Source organism: Phaenicophaeus curvirostris, chromosome 21 (assembly GCF_032191515.1).
Source record: "Phaenicophaeus curvirostris isolate KB17595 chromosome 21, BPBGC_Pcur_1.0, whole genome shotgun sequence".
Taxonomy (NCBI): domain Eukaryota; kingdom Metazoa; phylum Chordata; class Aves; order Cuculiformes; family Cuculidae; genus Phaenicophaeus; species Phaenicophaeus curvirostris.
In genome coordinates, this window is record NC_091412.1 from 9,415,169 (window position 1) to 9,437,549 (window position 22,381).

Sequence of the window (22,381 nt, forward strand, 5' to 3'; positions counted from 1 at the left end):
ATTTACGGTTATTCTTAGGACTGCTGAAGATGTTTGAACCTACCTGTAGTATTGTGCGTTTGTGATGTGGGGATGCAAAGAGTCCGGCAGGTCTCTTAGTTATCTATTAAGCCTCGTTAACTCTGCTTGTGCTCTGACTGAACCCCACCATCCCTCCAGTGCTGGCACAGCTTTGTGGAGTTGCCCTCTGACAGAGTGACACTGCAGGGGCGGCTCAGGGCAATTTCCAGTTCATCACTGGCAAACCTGGACCAGGGACGAGGGCAGAGACCCCTCAGCACCTCAGACTGATGACAGGTCAGTGCTTCTGTTGTTTTTTACTGTAATACGAGATCTTTGGGAGCATCAACCTGGCTGCTGTGCTTTCAGATTGACCCCTTTCAGACAAGTTGACCACCTCATGCTGTCAAGGAAGGCCAGACACGAGGGCAAGGAGGCTGCTGCTCCCCCATTTCCACACACTGGCCGGTGAGCTGGGAGCCAGCTCCTTCCAGCTCTGAGTCCCTGCCCGTGCGCTGAGGTGGGGCTTCTCCTCGAATGCCGCGTGACACACCATGTGAACACAACACCGCAAGAAATAATGGGGCTGAGCCAGGTTGTGTAGGTGGTAAATTAAGCATTTGTATGTAAATAACAGTTACTGCAAGTACAAAATCAGAGCAACACGAGGAAAACACATCCATCTTATGTACATCAGAGCAGTGATGAGTGATAGCTGAATAGCTACAGCTGCACTCACTACACAAAGTTCCTCTGCCATTTTCACTTCACATTTTTATAGAAACTTTCAGAGCTTTATTTTTTTTGGGGGGGGGGGGCAAGGGAGGTCTCCTATTTGTATTTTGCCTTGAAACGACTTTGGCTCAGATCCACAAAGGCACTTAACGTGCCTAAAGACCGTGGTGATGCGGGCTGTAGTTAGTAGTGGCTAACGAGCCCACGGCACAGTCATACTAAGGATACCCCACATCTGGCTACAGGAATTCTGGCTCATAAGAGGCGTATGAAAGGTAGCAGTCCTGGATGCAGTGCAAACTGTCACATACGAGCAAGCGCTCTGGGGCCGGCGCTCTCCGTATGGCAGCGCTGTGTGTTTCAGTCTGTTATGCTGTCCAGACTTTGGTTGATTTTCAGCCAGCAGAAGGGAAGAGATTACATTCCTTGTTATAAGGATAAACGTGGCTTGCAACCCCTTTGCAACACTGCCAGACCTGCAGGTGAAACCCTGCTTGTTTCCAGCCATGATTAACAGAAGGATCACAGCCAAAGATAATACAGAAGGGAAGGAATGAAAGGAGGAGAGAGTCAAACCCTGCCCAAATGGCAGGAGGTGGCTACATGTGCTAGCTGGACCATGACCAAGGCAGATGCAGGGAAGCTGAATGGGACTGTTAAAGGAGAAACACCAGGAACAGTAACTTTAACCATTCAGATTCTTCTTGGAAATACCAGGATCTGAGATACTGGGCTGGAGCTAAATTTGGACATTGCATAACCATCTACAAACTCATTCAGAGCTTACTGGTGATTCACCAAGGTTTGGGGCTGGATCTCGTGGCTGAAAGAGTGAAATTTCAGTAGCATAATCCTTCGCTCCTAGTGAGCCGTCCTCTGCATGGTGGGCCTGAAGTCATACCTGCTGCTGGCACAGCAGATGCTGCAGGAACAAGATTTCTTCAGATCAGCTTTTCAGCTGATTTTACACCATATTTGTAATCATATATGGCAGAGAAACGGCGCTCTTGGGGTCTTAGATAAAGCCCTTCTAGTGCAATGCAGTTAAGAAGACAGAAAGCTGATTCAAGTACAATTTACTAGGGACAAACTGCTCCAGGCATTGCAGTCTGTCCACTGGATGTGTTCTTCAGGAACTGGCTATGTTTAAATCTCCTTCCCTGTCACCTGGCTCCAAAAGACCTGCTCCCTGTCTCTGCGTCCCTGCATGAGCTACCACTGAAAAACTACACGAAATGCACATCCTTGCCCTCCGGCTTCGCGCTGCTCGCATGGTGATGCTGCTGGCATTGAATGCTTTGGGGAGAGATGGTTCTGCTTCACCACATAGGGACCTTCAAGCAAGTTTGCTGGGGCCTCGGGGTGATGGCAGGTTGGAGCTAGCCAAGAGCAGCTCTCTCTGTATCACAATCACCTTTGGGGCAAGGAGGAGGGAGGCCATTTGTTTTTTTGACTCCCCTCCCTCGTTCTCTGCGTTGCAGAATGAAACTGCCCCGCAAAATCAAAGGCACGTCAGAAACTGGTTCATTTCCAGCAGCGCACGTGCCGTCACACAGCATGAAGTGGAGCTCGTACTTCAGAAATCAATGCACTGTTCTGTCTACCTTTGTCTAATTTCGCATACCACACATTAAATCAGGTGCAGTAATTACTGAGCCGTGGCTGCGGAGAGTTATTCACTTGCCATACAAATTACGACTGCTCTGCTGTTGAGTGGGCTTTGTATTTAGGAAGGGCCAGGGCTCCTCAGCCTGCGAGGTGAGCTGCTGCCCCAGAGAGCTGGCCCAAAATCAGGTCACAACTCAAGGCATTCCAGCTTCTCAAGCAAATTAGAATCATAGAATCATAGAATAATCAAGTTGGAAGAGACCCACTGGATCATCGAGTCCAACCATTCCTATCAAACACTAGCTCCCATTCAGTCTCTTTCGCTACTGATGCAGGTCAGGATTTAAAATAATAATAATAAAATAAAATCACTAGTAGAAAAACAAAAGCACTCACAGGTTCTGGCGGTTACTGGGCTACGGAAGAAGCCCAGCAAGAACCAAGTTTTAGGAACCAGGTGAGCTGCAGCATCCAGCTCTCACAGCCCAAACCTGCACTTCTGGAAGCACTGCAAGGCTGTCAAGTTTTGACTCGGGAGCTAAAACCTAATTGTAGAGATGGTGTCACCAAGGGACCATTAACAGAGACCTCAGCGACTCTGGATCAGACCAGCCAGGACTGTTAACACTTCTGCATTTTGATAGCTGGAAACAGATTTGAAATCAAACCTGAAGCACTGGTCTGCACCATCCTGTAGACCAAAGTGATTTAAAGGTAACAAAACTGCTCTTCCAAAACTTCAGTCAACTCCCTTCTACAATTTTCTCTTTCTGCTCGTAGGGCTTCCATACTGGGGCCAAAAATAGCCGGCCAGTTCGGATCTTGTTTTCCCATCCAGACAGTCACGTCCCTCAGAGCCTGGAATGCAGATTCAGTTTCACACCAGCAACTGGGCTAAGTTAAGACTTTTTTCCCATCGGAGAATACAAGCTGCATCAAACAATTGATGGAATAATTAGGGTATTACCAAAGTGCTGTCAAGTACGGACTTAGAGGACAATGCAAACCCAGACAAAATTATTACTCCTAAATGAATCAGAAGATTAAAAAAAAATAAAATAATTAAAATAAAGATCCTAGGAATCGACATGAGCAGCACAACTGGGGAAACCCCCCAGCAGGTGGGTCTTCCACAGTCAACATCTGACCTGGGAAGCAAATACCATACGATCACCAGCATGCATGCAACCTGGCAAGCTGCACTCAGCCTCCCCAGTCAGGTTAATCCTCTAGGAGGCACTACGTTAATTAAAAAATTAACAAAACACAGCTGCATAACTGCATAGCGGCCATCTCTGCGCACTCCTCTGGGAGTCAGCTGTAACTGTCCACGTAGGCACAGGGGAGGGTAGTGTCAAGGACAGGCTGCCAAGTCCCCGGAGCAGGACGTGCAAGGTCATATGGTCACCGAGGCTACTGGAGAGTTGATGTTGGTGACAGTCAGGTGCTGGTTGTTGTCAGCGCACTTGGGGAAGTCGTCCGCCTTACACAGGATCTTGGAAATGATCTTGCGGAAGGTGTAGCGGAAGTCCCTGATCCTGTAGGCATAGATGATGGGATTGATGACAGAGTTGGCGTGGGAGAGGATGATGGCCATATACATCACCCACTCAGGCTTGGATTTGGAGAACTCCTCATGGAAGTGTGTGATGCAGTTCAAGATATGCAGGGGCAGCCAACAGAAGGCAAAAAGTCCGACGATGATGGCCAGAGACTTGGCTGCGTGGACCTCCTTCTGCAATGTGGTCCTGGAGTTGCCCATCAGTTCGATCTGATGCAACTGTTTGCAGGCGACCATGAAGATCTTAATGTAGATTCCCAGCATGATAACAAGCGGGAGCAGCACGCAGCCAAAGAAGTTGAAATACACCATGTAGCTCATCGTTACCACATTCTCAAAGAGGCATGAAATGAAGCAGCCGTGGTTCTCTGTGCCGGTGTCAGTTCCTGTCTCGTTGGTGGCGTTGGGACAACCGCTCATGGCTTTATTCCAGCCCATTAGTGGAGTCAATCCAATCACAAAGGACAGGACCCACAGCACAGCAATGAGTCCTCTTGCCCGCTTGCCAGTCACCAGACTATTATACCTACAGCATCAAGAACAAAACCAAGATAGAGCCATTACATAAATGAGCACTTGTGACTTCCCTGCAGTTAAAGTCATCAGCGTTTTGGCTAATGCCACAAAAGCCCCACCCCCACCCACGCAGGAACCTCACCTCAGTGATCACCAGAGGGGTAAAAAAAAAATCTCACCTGCGCCTACGCAAAGTGATTTGGGGAGGTGATTCACTTACTATTCCTGAGAGGCTCCAAGCACCGCCCCTGCCCGCAAACATCCTTCAATAGGAGGTAAAGACTTGGAGTCTTAAAAAAGGCTTCATCATTGCATGAATCTACACTACAAGCAGGGCAAGAAGAGGGGGAGGCTCGCTCTAACCACCAGCTTACTCTCAGCATCCACCACCGGGCACACCAGGACATGCTACTGGGCTACGTGAACTTCTGGGCTGACCTATTATAGCTGCCACTCAATTCTCCACTGTAACGGGTACCTAAAGGCTTAACCAACATCACTACATACTTTATACCACAGCCAACTTGCTCCAACTGGGGCTGCTCATGCCTGCAGCAACGCTGGCTTTCTCTGGAGATTGGAGAAGTCCCATTGTGGACACCCCTTCCCATGCTACCTCGTACACTAAGTACGTGCATGTGGAAAGCAGCGATCCTACTGTTTTTCCAAACAGTGAAATTCCTGGCTACACGTGCCAGACTGCAGCCCAGGCAAGCTTGTTGTGGCTGGGTAACAAATGCTTGGAAAGACTTCTCTGAGCCAGCATCTGAAAGCAATTTCTAATGATTGATTGCTTAGGAGAGTTACAAGTTAGGGTTTGTGTCTCCTTTTTGAGTCTCACATCCAGGCGTGGAGCTGGGAATCAGGGACGCTGGGCTCTTCCCCCTGATTCGATGTGTGCGCTTTATGCATCTCTGTCAACAGCTGATGTGGGCAGCTTGGTTTAGATCCCAGAGCTGATGTCGGCCTTCACCGCTTGTGGATAGGAGGATTCTGTAGGACACACACTGTCGAGATGACCTGAAGCCAGACATAGACTTGGCCCTGCAGCTACTAAAGCTTCAGCGGGGTTAACCAGCCGGCTGTGCATCCTGCTGCTGGCAAGCGATATCTTCGTTTTGCTGACCCACAGCCTGTAAAAATGCAGGTTTCTAAGTAAATGCCCTCCCCGGGCACCTGCTGCTCTCATAGCTGTTATGAAGAAGCTCTGTGGTGGCCCCGGCATGAGCTGCTGCGGTGCTGAGGGGCGCCGAGCCACGCACTGCGCACGCCTTCCTAACCCACAGACTGGGTGTCTTCATGGCCAAGAAAAGAAAGATGCTCCTCCAGTCCCTAAAGCCGCAAACGTCCAGCTGGTTTGGGTGCAACCAGAAGAGATGCCAGCATCAAAGCATAGTCAGATCGCTCTTTGGAGATACGAAGAGCTCAGTGACTGCCAGAAAGACAACATGAGAAACCCATTACTGTCCTCTCCAGAGCCAGTTAGCATCTGCTGGCTAACACACGTCCCCCCTTCCCACACCCTTCCCTCAGTGCTTGTTTACTTTGGCCTGGCTACCCTGCTCCTCCTTTGCTAAGAACGTTTGTTCTGATTTTCTTCCGGCCCGTGAGGCAGGGGAGGGTTTTATTCCCACAGAACTGCAGCTGTGCCTGTGAATCACAGCACGGTCGCCTCCGTGCGAGCCGTGTGTCCCTCTCCTCCTGCGAGCTACAAAGACAGGAGGGTAAGCGGGGGGTCTGCCAGCACAAACTGGGAGCAAAGAGGGGCTGGGGGGCTGCTGCGAGCAGGACTCACTGCAGGCACAGCTGGGGCTGGCCAGGAGGACGTGGGAGCAGCAGCCACGGTTAGGTGAACACACTCCACAAGGTAGAAGATGTCTAAAGGGCAGCTCTAGCCACTGAGATGTTTCTCCTGCACTCTTCTTTCATTATTACTATGTCTCACTGCTTCAGAAGATGAAAAATTCTCATGTGGGGCATCAATGAGGCCAAGGCCATCGCTTTCAAAACGCTGTGTTAAGTTTTCAGGACTCAGAGCTAGTCTGGGGTTGTGCGACCTGAAAACTTATAGATTTGACTCGAAGCAAGTTCCCAGAAATCCGATCTCTTGACGAAGCCTGAGTCTTAAGCTACAAGGTTGGCCAAGCTTAGTCAGTGCTGTAGGAGCACCACGAGCTGCTGCTGACCTACAGCTCTGTGCGTGGGAAGAGAAAACCGTGGCTCCTTGGCTTGTGCTAGTCACGCGTCACTGACCACCTCAGCTGCATCTCTGCTGCCTTGGTCACGTCACAGCCCAAAAGCAAGACTGGAAATGCGAAAGGGACCGTTGTTCAGAAAGAGAAAGTGAAAGGTCAAGAGTTTTGTGTGCCTGAATCAGGCTGTACGCAGGAACACAGCGAAAAGCCGCTGTGGCTCAGTGTGACGTGCTGGGGCTCGTGTCCGCCGCGCCGCTCCAGGCTGGTGACACTTGCTGCTGTCCTGCTGAAAGCACATGGTCCCAATTAAGGCTTCTTCCATCTGCTCTTCTCCTGAACTCTTCTGCAAAGATAAAGCTCGGCTTGGAGGTTTACAAAACCAGTTAAGAAGTCAGTTAATTCTCCAGTGGCTGTGCTGGTGGCGTGTTTATTTGAGTGGTGCTCGCTCATCCCCAGCAGAGCTGCAGCCAGGATCACATCTGAGTGGACATCCCTTCTGTGAGAAGGTGGAGATGGAAAACCCTGCTGCGCTCCGGGTCTGCAAGAGCCAGAGCTCAGCGACGGGGACGGCTGCAGGCTGGGGAAGAGGTGGTGTTCATTGAAGTGGAGACAGTTATTCACAGCAAACACCTGCACTCCTTACATTAGCTCTTTATTCTTGCAGGGAAATCTTGTGAAGCCCTCCCAGCATCCTTCCTCTGGTGGGTTGGTCCAGGGGACCGTGGTGGTGGCTGCTGCGACTGCAGAGAAGGACACGGCTGGTCAGCCAGAGGAAGCCAAGGTGTAATTGGGGATAGTCTGATGTTCTAAAATTGGTCACTAATTACCTCGTTATTACTTTAATCCACTTATTTGGTAGGATGCTGCCTGTAATGCCCTTAAGTTAACAGAAGGTAAGCACGTGCTTGAAAATAAAGTGCACGGCTGTCACCAGATCCAGGCACGAAGAGTCCCGCTATGAGCTGCTGCACACAACTGCAACCCTCTCATAAACCACCATCAAGAAAAGCAGGTATGGGCTGTGAGACAACCGAGACCCAATTCTTCCTGAGCTTCTATAGAACATGATCAGACAGTGAGGAACCAACAGATTTTCACAGCTCTGAATGCTCCAGCAAACCCCTCCCTCATTCTCCTTTATGCTTAATATTATTAGGCAAAAAAAACTATTAAAGTAAATTTACTCACCTAAGTCTGCTCAATTAATGTATAACAAATATTGAATCTCCTCTACGTTTCTGCCCAGAGGCCTCAAGTGTTGCTTTAATGTAAATAACAGCTGAATATTTTAAAATGATTTATTGAGATTAAATAACCTGGCGATGCATTAGTTCCTTTTACACTGCAAGGCACATTCTCTTTACTGGCGTAATCATCATCGAGCAGCTAATTATCTCAGCTCCCACCCCGTGCCCCCGCAGTGGACGCTGCAGGAGCCCATCACGGAGCGGGTCAGGTTTCTATTTGTCTGACATACAGCCCTATATGTGGGTTTTTTTGCCACCAGCATCACAGTCACACAGCCCAGGTTGCAGTTGGTCAAATACTTTAAGAAAGCTCAGCTGCTTTTACAACGTGGCTCTGACCTACCGGAGTTATCCTGTGTCCTGCTCTGTGTAGGATGGCCAGGGTAGGGTGGGTTTTTTTTCTCACTGCATTTCTACAGCTATTTACTGGAGCTGGATACCAGCCAAGACACCCAGGCAGGCACCGGGAAGCGCAGCTGGAGCAGAGCAGGACACGCTGCCAGCCTGCAGCCAGCCCGGCCTCTCCCGTGTAGGAGTTTGGCTCCTGAGTGGCAGGAACTGAGTCATGTCCTGCACGTACCTGGCATCTCCCCACCAACCCCTGCCATGACCCCACGGCGATCACCGAAGCACAAGAGGTCTGAGGAGCTGAGTCTACAGCAGCAGCCAAGGCTTAAATCCGCATTTGGAGCGATGAGAATTGGGGTAGAAAGCATCAGCAGCCTGGAGGAAACCGTCTGCAATGGGATTAGTATTCCCACACGATTTATCTCAGAGGCCAGGAATAGGGGAGAATCCCCCACCATCCCTGAGCAGCCTGCAAGAACAAATAGATCAAAACATCGTGGTGCCACATTCCCGCTCCCCTGGTGCTCGGTGGGCTCTGCTGATGGCCCCGAGCACGATGCTGATAAGTTACTGAGTAAATAAACCTGAGGTCAGCAAAGAGCAGAGCCAAGAGTTTGCATTACTGAACATCTGAGATGTGTTGCTGAACCAAAGGGTGATCTGTAAGCTGAGGAGTCTGCCGCGCTGGGCTGTGTTCCACCACGCAGCCCTCGTCCTGCCCCAGAGCCCGCAGGCAGGAGGTGACCTCTTGGAGCACCATCTGCCAAGTGGAACAACTCTTCTATTTTTCACTGCGGCAGCCCTATTCCCAAAGTTTTTGCTTACCCCTTGCTACCAGGCCACTGTTGGAGACACAAAAATGAGCTCCATCATCTCTGCCATGGTCTGAAGACCTGCAGCTGGTAGCTGGCGAATACACTGTGGGTCCTGGCTCTTCAGACGCCTGCAATAGGATGTCCACCCACCCAGGCGTTATTGCTGTCCCCCGTCCTCACTGGATGTGGAGTAAAATCACAGAATCATAGAATCACCTGGTTGGAAAAGACCCACTGGATCATTGAGTCCAACCATTCCCATCAATCACTAACCCATGTCCCTCAGCGCCTCGTCCACCCGTCCCTTAAACACCTCCAGGGAAGCCAACTCAACCACTCAAGCTTAGAACAGGGACATCTCTGCCTTCTGCAGCCTTAACTGGAAGAGCCAGGGGATCCCAACCCTTGTCTTGGCATCTTCGAGGTCTCTGGGATGGTGCAGAGGAGGGCTTTGAATCGGGTAAGGTGTAGCTCTAAACCTGCACCCCCTGTGTGGGCTACATCACCTGATACCGGCCCCCCGCGGCGCTGTGTCCATCACCAGAGCTGCAGTTCATGCAATTTCAATGCTTTAAACTCCAGAATCCCAGGTGGCGCGATGCCTGTGCAAGGAACAAGCTCTCCCTGCCTCCCTCCCCACCCTGCCCCGCTCCCAGGCTGCCGGATGCAGGGAGCGGAGCAGATGGAGATGCACAACTCAAACTAGGCAGGTGCTCCGGCACAAACAAGCAGGGCTAATTTATATGTTTCTATTTTAAGTGTGAAGGGAAATACACAGACACCTCCATTCACAAGGGGGGAAGAGCGATTTGGCTGCCAAGCGTTGTATCCTTGTCAGCCACTTGCAGCTGTATTTTGCATCTTGCTCCTTTTTTTGGAGCTGTAACAGCACGAAATGAGCATCGTTGCCGTCATTGCGTTTGCTCCACGCGCAGCCACGGAATGGAGATCACATACCAGCCGAATTATCCTGGCAGGACATTTTAAATGAATCATAAATTGCACCTTGGGGGGAGAGAAGGGAGTAAAAAAAGTAGAAAAACTCTGCTTTTTAAGCAGAGTTGGCAGGGAGAGTGAGAAATCAGATGAGCGCTTACGGTATCAGCCGAGGAAGCGGGACATCTGTGTCTGTCCGTGTCCAGTTGTAGACAAATCGCTTCCTCCCACGTGCGTCCCTATCGTGCAGCCCCTGCTCCCACTCCCGGCCCTCCTGCAAACACGCCAGCACCCACAGCTCAGGTGAGACCACAGGAATTACTGGGAGAGGCAAAACCATCACCTGGCACCCTCCATTCCTGGTTGCTGGGAGCACGACTCCCACTGCCCGGTGCCTTCACGGGAAACCTGAGCGGCTGCGGCAGCTCAGCCTCTGCACACCCACCCTCCGGGGGATGGAGACAGCCTGAACCTGCCAGGAAAAGCTGAATGGGAAGACAGGAGCGCTCCCAAAGTGCCAGCCCTCCTGTTCTCCCGGTGCCGGGAGCATGCACTCACTGGGAAGCATCCCCACGAGCACCTCGGTTGGCCAAGGAGCACTCCACGCTGCAGGCTTTGACTTTCTCCAGGGCTTTTCAGCCCTCAGTCTGCTGCAAAAGCTATAGGTGCTTTGGAACTAATCAGAGAAGCAGAAATTCCCAGCGTGTGAACGGGGGTCGTCAGGGGCTGGGCTGCTCCAGACCCACCGCACTGGACGTTTGCTCTCTAGGAAGCCAAGTCACCAAAGACAGGCACTAAACAGCTCGGAGAGCAGGGTGAAGCGGTTCCAGCTGAAGGCGAGTCCTCGGGTGGACATTGCCCATCTTCTCCACCAGACAAAACCAGCCAAGTCTGCCAGGCAGCAGCAAACCTGTTTGCAGCCCCAGGTAACTGCTCTCCAAGATATAAAGACTCCAAATTACTCTTCCCAGGACAAAATGGATAAACCCCACTTCACACACAGCCATGGCGATGACCATTGGGATGCTCTGAGCATATGGAGAGGAGCATTTCCCTATCCCTGGGAACATATTTGTGTCGGCATGTTGCAACCCACCCCATACAAGCTACAACCACACCATGTCCTGCAGCCTGCAAGCTGGGACTATCAAGTGCCTACAGGTTTCAAACTCAGCAAGATACCCATACCCGTGTGCTTATCCCTCCTGCGAACTCCTCCAGCCCCAGGGTGGAGGCCGAGCAGCTGGGGAGCGAACGCTGTGCTCCACATCCCCAGCTCCCACCGTTTCTCCCCACGAACCCCTCCACGGGCCGGCACCTCAGCTCTGAGATGGGAAATGGCTGATGGGTTTGCAGGACCAGGAACGTGGGAAGGAGAAATGCAGGAGAGCCCAGTTTTGGCTCGAAGCATCCTGCAGACAGAACACATTTGGGTAATCATAGAATGATACAATCACCAGGTTGGAAAAGACCCACCGGATCATCGAGTCCAACCATTCCCATCAATCACTAACCCATGTCCCTCAGCACCTCGTCCACCCGGCCCTTAAACCCCTCCAGGGAAGGGGACTCAACCCCCTCCCTGGGCAGCCTCGGACAGGGACCAATGACCCTTTCTGTGAAGAATTTTTTCCTAATGCTCAGCCTGACCCTCCCCTGGTGGAGCTTGAGGCCATTCCCTCTCGTCCTGTCCCCTGTCCCTTGGGAGAAGAGCCCAGCTCCCTCCTCTCCACAACCTCCAGGTAGCTGTAGAGAGCAATGAGGGTTAAGAAGGGAATAAGAAGGGTAACGGTGGCTCAGGGGGCTGTGGGGTGGGGAGCAGGAGGGGCCACAGAGCTGTGCACTTACTCCACTCCAGCAGCACCTGTGATGTGGATCTGTGCATGTTTTTCTGCTCACGCTTTCACAGCAGCCACTGCCAGGTAGGATTTGCATGTTCTACCCTGGTTTCTGTCCGCAGAAGCCGGCCCCAGGCAGCCCTCAGCCCCGATGAGATGAGAAAAGGCGACTGAAAACTGAGCTCAGATGCAGGGGGTACAGATGGGGTGCAGGGCAAGCTGCAGGGTCCCTGCCCGTGCTGGGCAACCCCCACGCTCCCATAACCATGCGGGATGCTGGAGGATGGCCAGAGGCGCGCAGAGCCCCACGGGCTCAGGAAGGCAACGAGCTCAGTGCTCCAACAACCGGCGACATCAAAACATAAGCAGCCACCTCAAGATACCTGCTCACCCTTCATCATCCGCACCGTGTTTCGGAGTCCCAAAGCACAAAAACCTGTCTCTGTCTAGCTGAGACCACAGGGCTGAGAGGAGCCTCCCAAGCTTAGAGCTCTTCCTCGACACCACCCTCCCTCCAAGGCTCCAAAACTCAGGGTTATCTGCCTGGGGCTGAGAATTTTTGGCATTCCAAACTTCTCCGAGCGAGCGGTCAGACCCCAGATGTGCAGCTCCAGAGCGAAAGGCGGCTGGTAGAGGTGAGATAGGAGCTATGATTCACTGCAAGCTGTGATCCCGTCCACAGAGCAGTCCTGCGGCCACCACCCCTCCCAGCACCCAGGGTCCTGCTCACTCAGATAACAGATAAGGGTGAGGAGATGGCCAATCCCTGCTGGATCAACTCTCTCTGTAACAAAAGGGCCCCAAAGCACTGGCCCCTCCAACCACCAGCCCCAGCACGATGCTACTCAGAGCCCTGACCGACCTTCCCAAGGGCCGGTGGATCTTGTGTGGTCAGCACCGAGCCCAGCACCGATCACCCACCCGCAGCTCATAGAATCACAGAATCATAGAATAACCAGGTTGGAAGAGACCCACTGGACCATCGAGTCCAACCATTCCTATCAAACACTAACCCATGTCCCTTAGCACCTTGTCCACCCGGCCCTTAAACCCCTCCAGGGAAGGGGACTGAACCACCTCCCTGGGCAGCCTGTTCCAGTGCCCAATGACCCTTTCTGCGAAAAAAATTTTTCCTAATGTCCAGCCTGACCCTCCCCTGGTGGAGCTTGAGGCCATTCCCTCGCGTCCTGTCCCCTGTCCCTTGGGAGAAGAGCCCAGCTCCCTCCTCTCCACAACCTCCTTCAACCTCTACAATCCTCCTTCTCTGATCCCACCCCATCGTGTCTTTGAGCACCTTTTGGGCACCTTTTTTGAGCACAGCGTGTCTTTGTTGTTTAGCCTGGAGAAGAGGAGGAGGCTGAGGGGAGACCTCATTGCTCTCTCCAACTCCCTGAAAGGAGGTTGTGGAGAGGAGGGAGCTGAGCTCTTCTCCCACGTGACAGGGGACAGGACGAGAGGGAATGGCCTCAAGCTCCACCAGGGGAGGGTCAGGCTGGACATTAGGAAAAAATTTTTCACAGAAAGGGTGATTGGTCCCTGTCCGAGGCTGCCCAGGGAGGGGGTTGAGTCCCCTTCCCTGGAGGGGTTTAAGGGCCAGGTGGACGAGGCGCTGAGGGACAGGGGTTAGTGATTGATGGGAATGGTTGGACTCGATGATCCAGCGGGTCCTTTCCAACCTAGTGATTCTATGATTCTAAGAAGAGTCCGAGAGCCACCCCTGCAGCACGGCGCTCGCAGGACCCCAGCACTAGGGTTTGCCTTGTCCCCGGCAGGTCCAGCAGCTCTGGTCGTGCTGCTCAGTGACACACACGGCGCTGAACGGGGAGCGTAAGGGCACAGACACTCACCCTCCGCCGCTATTTGTGGCTCATGCCCAGCCCTGATGTCACCCACGGGATCAGGGGGATAATCCGCTCATCGGCACATACAAATTCCCTGAGCCCGGCGTCAGACTTCGCGAAGCTGCGAGAGTCGATGGGGAGGGGAGGGGGCTGACACATCTGTAGGCACAGCTGGAGACACTGATTCCTGGCGCCCTGCAGACCGAAGCCACCTATAACGCAGCAACGGGAGCCCCGACACCAGGGCACAACGCTCCTAAACATCCAGCTTTGCAGCCTGTTCCGACTGCTCTGGCAAGCAGCAAATTCATTAAAAACCCTGAGAACAAACCCATTAACTAACAAAGCAAAAACTTTTAACTGTAAAGCAAACCAGTTCACTGTCAATACAGTTTCCTTTAATATATTTTTTACAGAGAGGTCCAAAGCTCTTGCTGCTGGAGTAAAATTCTAGATTTCAAAAGCTGCTTTTTTTTTCATCTAAAAACCAACCTGTATTTTTTATACATTGAGCTGACAAAACTGAACAAAGCTCCAAAACTCAAAGCTCTGGCTTCAGAGATTGGTGCCCTCAGCCAGACTCCTGCTGCTCCAGCAACCAACATCCCTGCTACCCCCCAGCTTCTGCAGGAGCCGTCTTGGGGCAGGGGTCTCAAAGCCAATTCATTCCCTCTCCATCAGGATTTTTGCTTTCAGGGTGGAGGAAAACCATAAAAATTTGGGACAGGCATCTTAGGCAACGAGGCTGCTCATGACTACTAACATCTGCGATTTCTCCCCTCTGGTTCATGGCTGTGAGGGCACATGCGATTATTCCTGACTTTTTAATTGTGTTTCTGCCTCCAGTCTCAGCTGCGTCCGAAGCCCGGAGCAAGCGGCAGCCCGAGGAGAGCTGCAGCACCAAAACCCCCACGTTCTGCCTGCATCAACCTCAACCAACACCAGCTTCCTCAAAGATACGACAGCTCCACTGCTCAAGCAAAGCCACCAGCCCTCCAGCCCTCAGCCCTGAGCACGCTTCCCAGGTTTGTCGCACGTTGATGTATTAATCATAGAATCACCAGGTTGGAAAAGACCCACCGGATCACCGAGTCCAACCATTCCTATCAGACCTTGGCCGGGCACAGCCATCTGATGGCTCTGGGGAGGCAGAGCATCCACAGCTCAGGGATAACGATGCTTCCCGTACCACTCAGGTCTCAGGATCAGGCAGGGTGCGTGTGAGCCGCACACGAACAGCAAAACACGCCTGGGAGTTCAGACGGAGGGCAGCGCCAGGATTTCCCTTCAGCAAGGAAATGAAGCGAGGGCAGAAGAAAGAGGAGCGGCTGCAATTCTGCGTGAGGATGGCACGCAGGAAACGGCAGGTGAAGACCAAGGCTCTTGCAGAGGATTCTCCTCCCCAGCAGCTCCAGCCCTCCCAGCTCCCATAAATATCCACCAGTTTGCTTTGCTGAGGACCAAGCTGGGAGTTAAAAGGAATCGGAAAAATTCTTTGCTGGAGAACACAGAGGGAACCCCCTTGCCTGCAGCAGCGGGGCACAGCGAGGAGAAGCATCCGTAAAGCATCAGTCAACCCACCTCGAGAAAGGATGCTACCCAGCTAAAAGCATCAGGCAGAAGCAACAATCCAAATGGAATCCTGCCCCATCAGGAGGGCAGAAATGAGCTGGGCTGTTGTGCTCATTAGGTCAAAGATAAGGGGGGCAGCAGCTCATCTGGGAGCCTGGCTGAGAAGCAGAAGAGCACAACACCATAAACAGATTGTGATCCAAGCGAGGATGCTCAGCAAGGTGCGGAAAGGGAGAAAGTGTAGGTATGGATGCACTGTGATAGTTCATGTCAAAGGTGCCCAGGAGCATCAGTCCTGCACTTCTGCTAGGGATAAAATTGAAAATGGGAAAGAACTAAATCCAGGGAGGAGAACAAGCACCACATCCTCAGGTCTCAGTTGGGGTCTTTGCCAGGTAGGCAGCAGTAGTGAAATGTTCACAGTTCTGCCAGAGATCACCAGCCAGCCAGGGGCGCACACAGAGAAGATAATGCTGTGCAGGGCGTTTCATTATCTTTTTTGCTCTCTGAATACAGGTACTCTTCTCCCTCCCTAATTCCTGACACATTTGTTCCAGGCTTCTATCCATACCTACAATCACTAGCCGTGCCAAAGGATTTTGGTTAATGCAAATAAAAGGGAAAGATGTTATTCCGCCTACAAATCTTCGTCTCATGGCTACGGAGCTGTAGGGTGAAATCCAGCTCTGGAGAAAGCCAACGAGCAAAATCCTAGCACCGCTCTCATGCCAAACACTCCACAGGATGGATTTACTGCTGCTGAAAGATGCTCAGTGCTTGGCTTTGATATTCTGCTTGGAGGAAACGCTGCGGGGAGCGATCTTTTAGCGGGGGGACGGGATGGGAGACGAGAGCAGGGATGGTGTCGTGTCCCCGGGGCAGCCCAGTCGGAAGCGTTGGGGTCCAGGACGGGCGCAGGACACCAGGCAGGGTTAAAGCGCGTCTGAAGACAAGAATCTGCATCCTGATGTGTCAGGCAGGGGAGAAGGGACCCAGGAGAGGTCTCAGAGCTGCAGCTGCACGGAGTGGGCAGCACGGGCGGGGGCTCTTCCACAAAGAGTAAATTTGTCAAAAGCAAACAAACAAAATAGGAGTTTCAAGGGACAGAAAGAATTTATGGCTTCAGGTCAAATTCAGCAAATATTTTTAGCCAGAAGAGGGAGGGCTCTAAGACACCATTTTTAAATGCTGTAAGATTTTTATTCTGCGATTGTCTACGTGAGAATTTGTTTGTTCCTTTCCAGCCAGGACGCCTCCTTTTCAAAAAGCAGCACAGCAACACCAGGAGGGTTAAGCAACTCAAACAAAAACCTGCCAGGTTGGTCAGGATGACTTTGTTTCACTCAAACCTCCAAACATCACAGTTTCAGTTTGACTGAAACAATTTTCCTCTTCCCCATGGGATTTTGGGTTCAGCCACAGAACTGAAAAATCCATTATTAGCCTGGCTGTAATGCAAACCTCTGCTCCCAGCCTGCAGGCCTGCCCAGCCTCGCCGTGGGCTGAAAAAGCCCTCAAATAGTATTAAATAATACGGCACTCAGTCCTCAGTGTCCCTGCAGAGCTTTCCACAAGGAGCTGGTGGACGCGACAGGGACACTCGACTGTTCTGCGACTGCATTATTTATTGTAATTGCTGGATAGGGCTGGGCACAATCATTCTCTTAAACGTTTAATACCTCTATGACCAGCTTTTCCTTTCCATCGTCCTTTCCAAAGACGCTGCGTGCACCAACCCACAGCGGGTGGTGGGACAACTTCTTCCCCCCTCACCACAGGCAGCGCTGTGGGAATATATTTGGGAATAACCATAGCATGTCCTGAGTTGGAAGTGACCTACAAGGATCGTCAAGTCCAGCTCTTGTCCCTACACAGGAGAGCCTCAAATAACAATGCTGACGAGACAGGTCTAATCAAGCCTTGGCTGGAAAACCCTAGTGCAGCACAGAACTGTTTTGCCGGCGTAGTTTATCATGGAATCATCATAGAATAGTTTGGATTGGAAAGGATTGTAAAGGTCATCCAGTTCCAATCCCCCTGTGATAGGCAGGGACACCTCCCACTGGATCAGGGGCTCCAAGCCCCATCCAACCTGGCCTTGAACCCCTCCAGGGATGGGGCAGGAACAACTTCTCTGGGCAACCTGGGCCAGTGCCTCACCACTCTCATCATGAAGAAATTCCTCCTTATGTCCAGTCTAAATCTGCCCTTCTCCAGTTTTTACCCGTTTCCCCTCATCCTATCACTCCAAGCCTTTGTAAACAGCCCCTCCCCAGCTTTCCTGTTGCTCCTTTCAGGTACTGGAAGCTGCTCTAAGGTCTCCTCGGAGCCTTCTCTTCTCCAGACTGAACAACCCCAACTCTCTCAGCCTGTATAACCTACACTATCCTCTCTCGATCTTGGCTGCACAAATAAAACCAGCCTTTTAGCACCAGTCCCTATATCTACAGCTGAAGCAATGCCCTGCCCGGTGCCCTGCGTTCCTCCAGCGGGAACCCCCATCCTTTTAAAGGGGTTTTACTCACCGGCAACCTCTGAGAGCAATGAAACGGGCTGCAATGCCAAGACAGAGTTTAATCCAAACATCACACTCCAGACCAGATTAGGATGGCACTCCTGGCTCTCCATTTACAGCTAAGGGGCTGTGTGTGCCCAGCTAGAAAATGTTCATAGGGATGAAGACGTTTATGCAAAAGGAATAAAAGGTTTGGCCTAAGATGGAGTGAAATAGCAATGTTGGAAAAAGATCCTGAAGCAAAGCAAAACTGCCCTGGGATTTTGTCCTGCGCAGCTGTATGGACTGACCTCACAGGACCAGGACTGTGAAAAATAGAGAGGGTAGAAGAAATACTCGCCCCTATGTCAGTTAGCAAAACCACTTCCCTTCTGGAAACATGTAAACGATCCTCTCAGAGTAATTCTGATCTGCTACTCTCCTCTCTGATTCCAGCAGAGCAGAAACCGATCTCACAAGATTCAACTTCCTCAGCCAAGCACTGCAAAAAAGCACTTGTGGTATAAAAGAAAAGAGTTATGATTAGCAGCCCACGCTCGAACAGCTTGCTGTGGTGTGGTTAAACTGAAACTTAAAAATCCGACCTGCTTGTGCAGCTGCTGCTGTGCCCCTGGCCCCCATCCTGAGAAATCCCCAAATGAACGATGGAAGAGGCTCCAAAGCTTTATCCAGAGCCAACGTGAGTCTCTAAATCCAGCCGGGTGTCAGAGATGCTGCTCTGCCCCGGCGAGGGCTGCAGCTCGGCTCCCGCTTACTCTACATCCCGTGGAATTTCCATGCTCCGCTCTCTGGTGACAAACGCAGCCACTCAGCGTTTCCACTACCAGTTTTTCTCATCTGCCTGATGACTAATTAATATTTGCCCCATGTAGGGGAGTTTCTCTCATGCGAGGTGCAATAACAAGGTGAAGGGGGGATTTTTTATAAGTTATTTTAGGGTGAATTCATCGCTCATGCAAGGGAGGCAGCAGCAACAAGCAGAATCTAGGAAAGCTGCAGCTTACAGAGTTCAGATGAGGTCCCTCCGCCAAACCTGCCCTGCTGCCCCACAGCCTCCACTTCTGACCTGGCTCCTGGGCTTCCCAGGGCTCCATCCGTGTCTTATTCTCGGGGAGGAGCAACAGAGACATGAAGGAGACTAATGGACTCGAGTCATTTGAAATACAAAGCCAGGCTCTGGGGCACTTAGCTTACGGAAGCTGCTGCAACAACTCGCTAGTGAACTGTCTGTGAAATACATTCAAAACGCTTCCCCCCAGGATATTGCAGCGTCCCGTTAATTAGAAGGAAAGCAATTCCTGTCTTTTGATACTAAACTGTACATTTCTGAGAACGGAGCTATGAATCCTTTCTCCGTCCCCCTCCTGCTTTCCCAGTGCAAGCCCAGAGCTGACACACCTTCTGACATTTACTGATACACGCATTCACTCACAATAAGCTCTCAGAAGGAAAAGGGACGTATCCCAGAACTGCAATACCAATTCAGCCTTTGTAGACGCAACAAATTGTGCTTTCAGTTCATTCATTATATCTCTCTAAAAGCTGGAAGCCAGTCTAGCTAGAGTCCAGGGCCAGCAGATATGTGCGAAGTCATATTAAGATTATTTAATAGAACTTTCAGCCTTTCTCAAAGTGTTGCGACCTGAGCTTGGGAAGAGACAAGAGCTCCTACAGACCGGCCTGCAAAATTACTTCTCTAACAGGCTGAAAAGTAGGGAAAGAGCAGTTACTCCTATATTCGATTACACAGGAGATGCTCAGACCCCACGGTAATGCGGGCTGTATAAATACCTACATAGATTAGCTACAACTTTCCCAGGCACACAGCGACACCGCCGCACTTCTCGTGGGGTCACAAGAAGCCACAGAGCCTCCCAGGACAAACATCCTGAAGAAATGAAGTTTCAAGGTACATTTTGAAGCCAGAGGCAGGACGCTGAAAGCCTGACTCCAGTCAAAAATTCTCTGTTATTTCCATCACCGCCTGCACACGGCAAACCTCCTCTAGAAACACGGGAGACAAGAAGTTCCTGCGCTCTAAGGGAAGGAAGGTGACAGCCTGGGCTGTCAGTGAACGCGGCTACTTGCTGGTCTCTTACCTCAGCGGGATCTTTATGGCCAGGTACCTGTCGATGGCCACAGCCAGCAAGCTGAAAATGGAGCTTTGGGTCAAGACCAGCACGAAGCAGGCGAAGAAGAGGCAGCTGTGAAAATCCGCCTGGAAGCCGATGCTGATGGTGATGGCGAAAGGGATGGCGAGCAAACCCACGGCGATGTCGGCCACGGCCAGGGACACCAGGAAATAGTTGGTGGCGTTCTTCAAGGTGCTGTTGATGGCCACGGCCCAGCACACCAGGACGTTGCCGGCGATGGAGAGCACGGCGATGACCAGCTCCACCGCGATGTAGGCGGTTTTCAGAGTGTCCATGGCGAGAGCCCAGGGGAGGGTAGCCGGAGAGGTTCAGGGGAGCAGGGGACGATCCACGGGGCGCCTGCCCGAGGGCACCGCCCGGGCTCGGGGCTGAGCATCACCTGGTGAGGGGCTCCGCATCCCACGGGGCATCGGCTGCGGGATGGGGCGGGATGGGATGGGATGGGATGGGGATGGGAGAGGAGGGGAGGGGATGGGATGGGATGGGGATGGGGATGGGATGGGATGGGAGAGGAGTGGATGGGATGGGGATGGGGATGGGGATGGGGATGGGGATGGGGATGGGATGGGATAGGATGGGAGAGGAGTGGATGGGATGGGGATGGGAGAGGAGTGGATGGGATGGGATGGGGATGGGAGAGGAGTGGATGGGATGGGATGGGGATGGGAGAGGAGTGGATGGGATGGGATGGGGATGGGAGAGGAGTGGATGGGATGGGATGGGGATGGGAGAGGAGTGGATGGGATGGGGATGGGGAAGGAGTGGATGGGACAGGAGAGGAGGGGATGGGATGGGGATGGAAAGGGACAAGATGGGACGGGATGGGATGGGGATGGGATGGAGCGGGACGAGATGGGACGGATGCTGCTCCGGCGCCGCCCGCCCCGCTCCGCTCCCCGCGGAAAAGCCGCAGCCGGGCGCGGCGGGGCTATTTCTTTCCGTGGGGCGAGCGGGGCGGGGAGTGCTCGGCTCGGAGCCGATTGGCCGAGAACCGGCGGAACCCGGGACACGGGCAACCCCCGCATCGCCTCGCCCCGGGACGGGGCCCCCCCCAACCCGCCCCCCCAACCCGGCCCCGGCCCCGCCCGGCCCCGCTGCGGAACCCACCGCATCCCGCCGTCCTGGAGCAGCAGCCCGCCCCGCACCGCCCCGGGACAGCCCCTCGGCAGCCCGCACCGCCCGGCCCCGCGGGGGAACCGCCCCGCAGCAAGCAGCGCCCGGCCCCGGACCCAGCCCGCAGCATCCGAACCCATCCCGCATCGCCCGGCCCCGGACCCATCCCGCATCACCCAGCTCCATCCCCATCCCGCATCATCCGAACCCATCCCGCATCGCCCGGCTCCATCCCCATCCCGCATCACCCAGCTCCATCCCCAGCCCGCAGCATCCGAACCCATCCCGCATCGCCCGGCCCCGGACCCATCCCGCATCACCCAGCTCCATCCCCATCCCGCTTCACCCAACCCCATCCCCATCCCCATCCCGCATCATTCGGCTCCATCCCCATCACACTTTGCCTGGCTCCATCCCCCTCCTGCATCATCCATCCCGCATCACCCAAACCCATCCTGCATCACCCAGCTCCAACCCCATCCCGCATCATCCAAACCCATCCCGCACCCCCCAGCTCCAGCCCCATCCCGCTTCACCCAACCCCAGCCTGCATCACCCAACCCCATCCCCATCCCCATCCCGCATCGTTCGGCTCCATCCCCATCACACTTCACCCGGCTCCATCCCTCTCCTGCATCACCCATCCCGCATCACCCATCCCCATCCCGCATCACATGGCTCCAGCCTCATCCCCCATTGCCCATCCCCATCCCCATCCCGCATTGCCCAGCTCCATCCCTCATCCCCCTGCTCCGAGAGGGTTCCTCTGCCTCTCGTGCTGCCTGGCTCCCTGCCCTCTGCACCCCAAACTGCTGAGTCCATCACACCCCAATCCACACGGTGCCAGGACGGGATCCCCTAACACCAGGCACCCCGCTGCTGGGGGCTCACACACGTGTTTTCAGGGCGGCAGAGGGGCCGCGTTGCCAAAGGATGAGTGAAAAGTCCCCCCAGAGCTTCACCCCACGCTTTCTCCCGTCACGAGCAGGGCTCGGGCGTTGCCACATGGAGAAAAGTCCCCACTAACAGCACGCCGGCCAAAAATAAGAGATTTCACAAAAATCATGACAGCGCCGAGTCTGTGGACGCTCATCGCGCAACGTGACGTTTCCTGATGTAACAAAGTGGATTAGCAAACGCTGCTCCTCGTGGGGCTTGAGGAGTTGAGTTTAGGTCTAAGGAACTTGAGGGAAACAAAACCTAAAACCTGGTGCAATCACAAAAGAAAGGGGTTGTCTGGTGGATCTGAAACGCAGCAGTGAATAGGAAGAAAAATACAATTTAGTAAGTGCTCACCGTTTCATCACACCTTTCATGCTTTATGTTCACCATCAAACAGCCAGACCAGAGGCTCAACTTCACCCGGTTTTGCAGCATCCGGCGACACT

General features: G+C 52.9%; 1 protein-coding gene across 1 annotated transcript; it reads right to left on the bottom strand.

Annotated features, from left to right (window-relative positions):
* Nucleotides 1–596: 596 nt before the first annotated feature.
* On the bottom strand, nt 597–20,797 carry ADORA2B (adenosine A2b receptor). The gene is made up of 2 exons (XM_069873816.1): nt 19,827–20,797; nt 597–4,430 (listed from the first exon to the last, which is right to left on the bottom strand). Exons 1-2 carry the CDS (start codon nt 20,153–20,155, stop codon nt 3,740–3,742), a joined length of 1,020 nt encoding a protein of 339 aa, XP_069729917.1. The 5' UTR covers nt 20,156–20,797; the 3' UTR covers nt 597–3,739.
* Nucleotides 20,798–22,381: the final 1,584 nt, after the last annotated feature.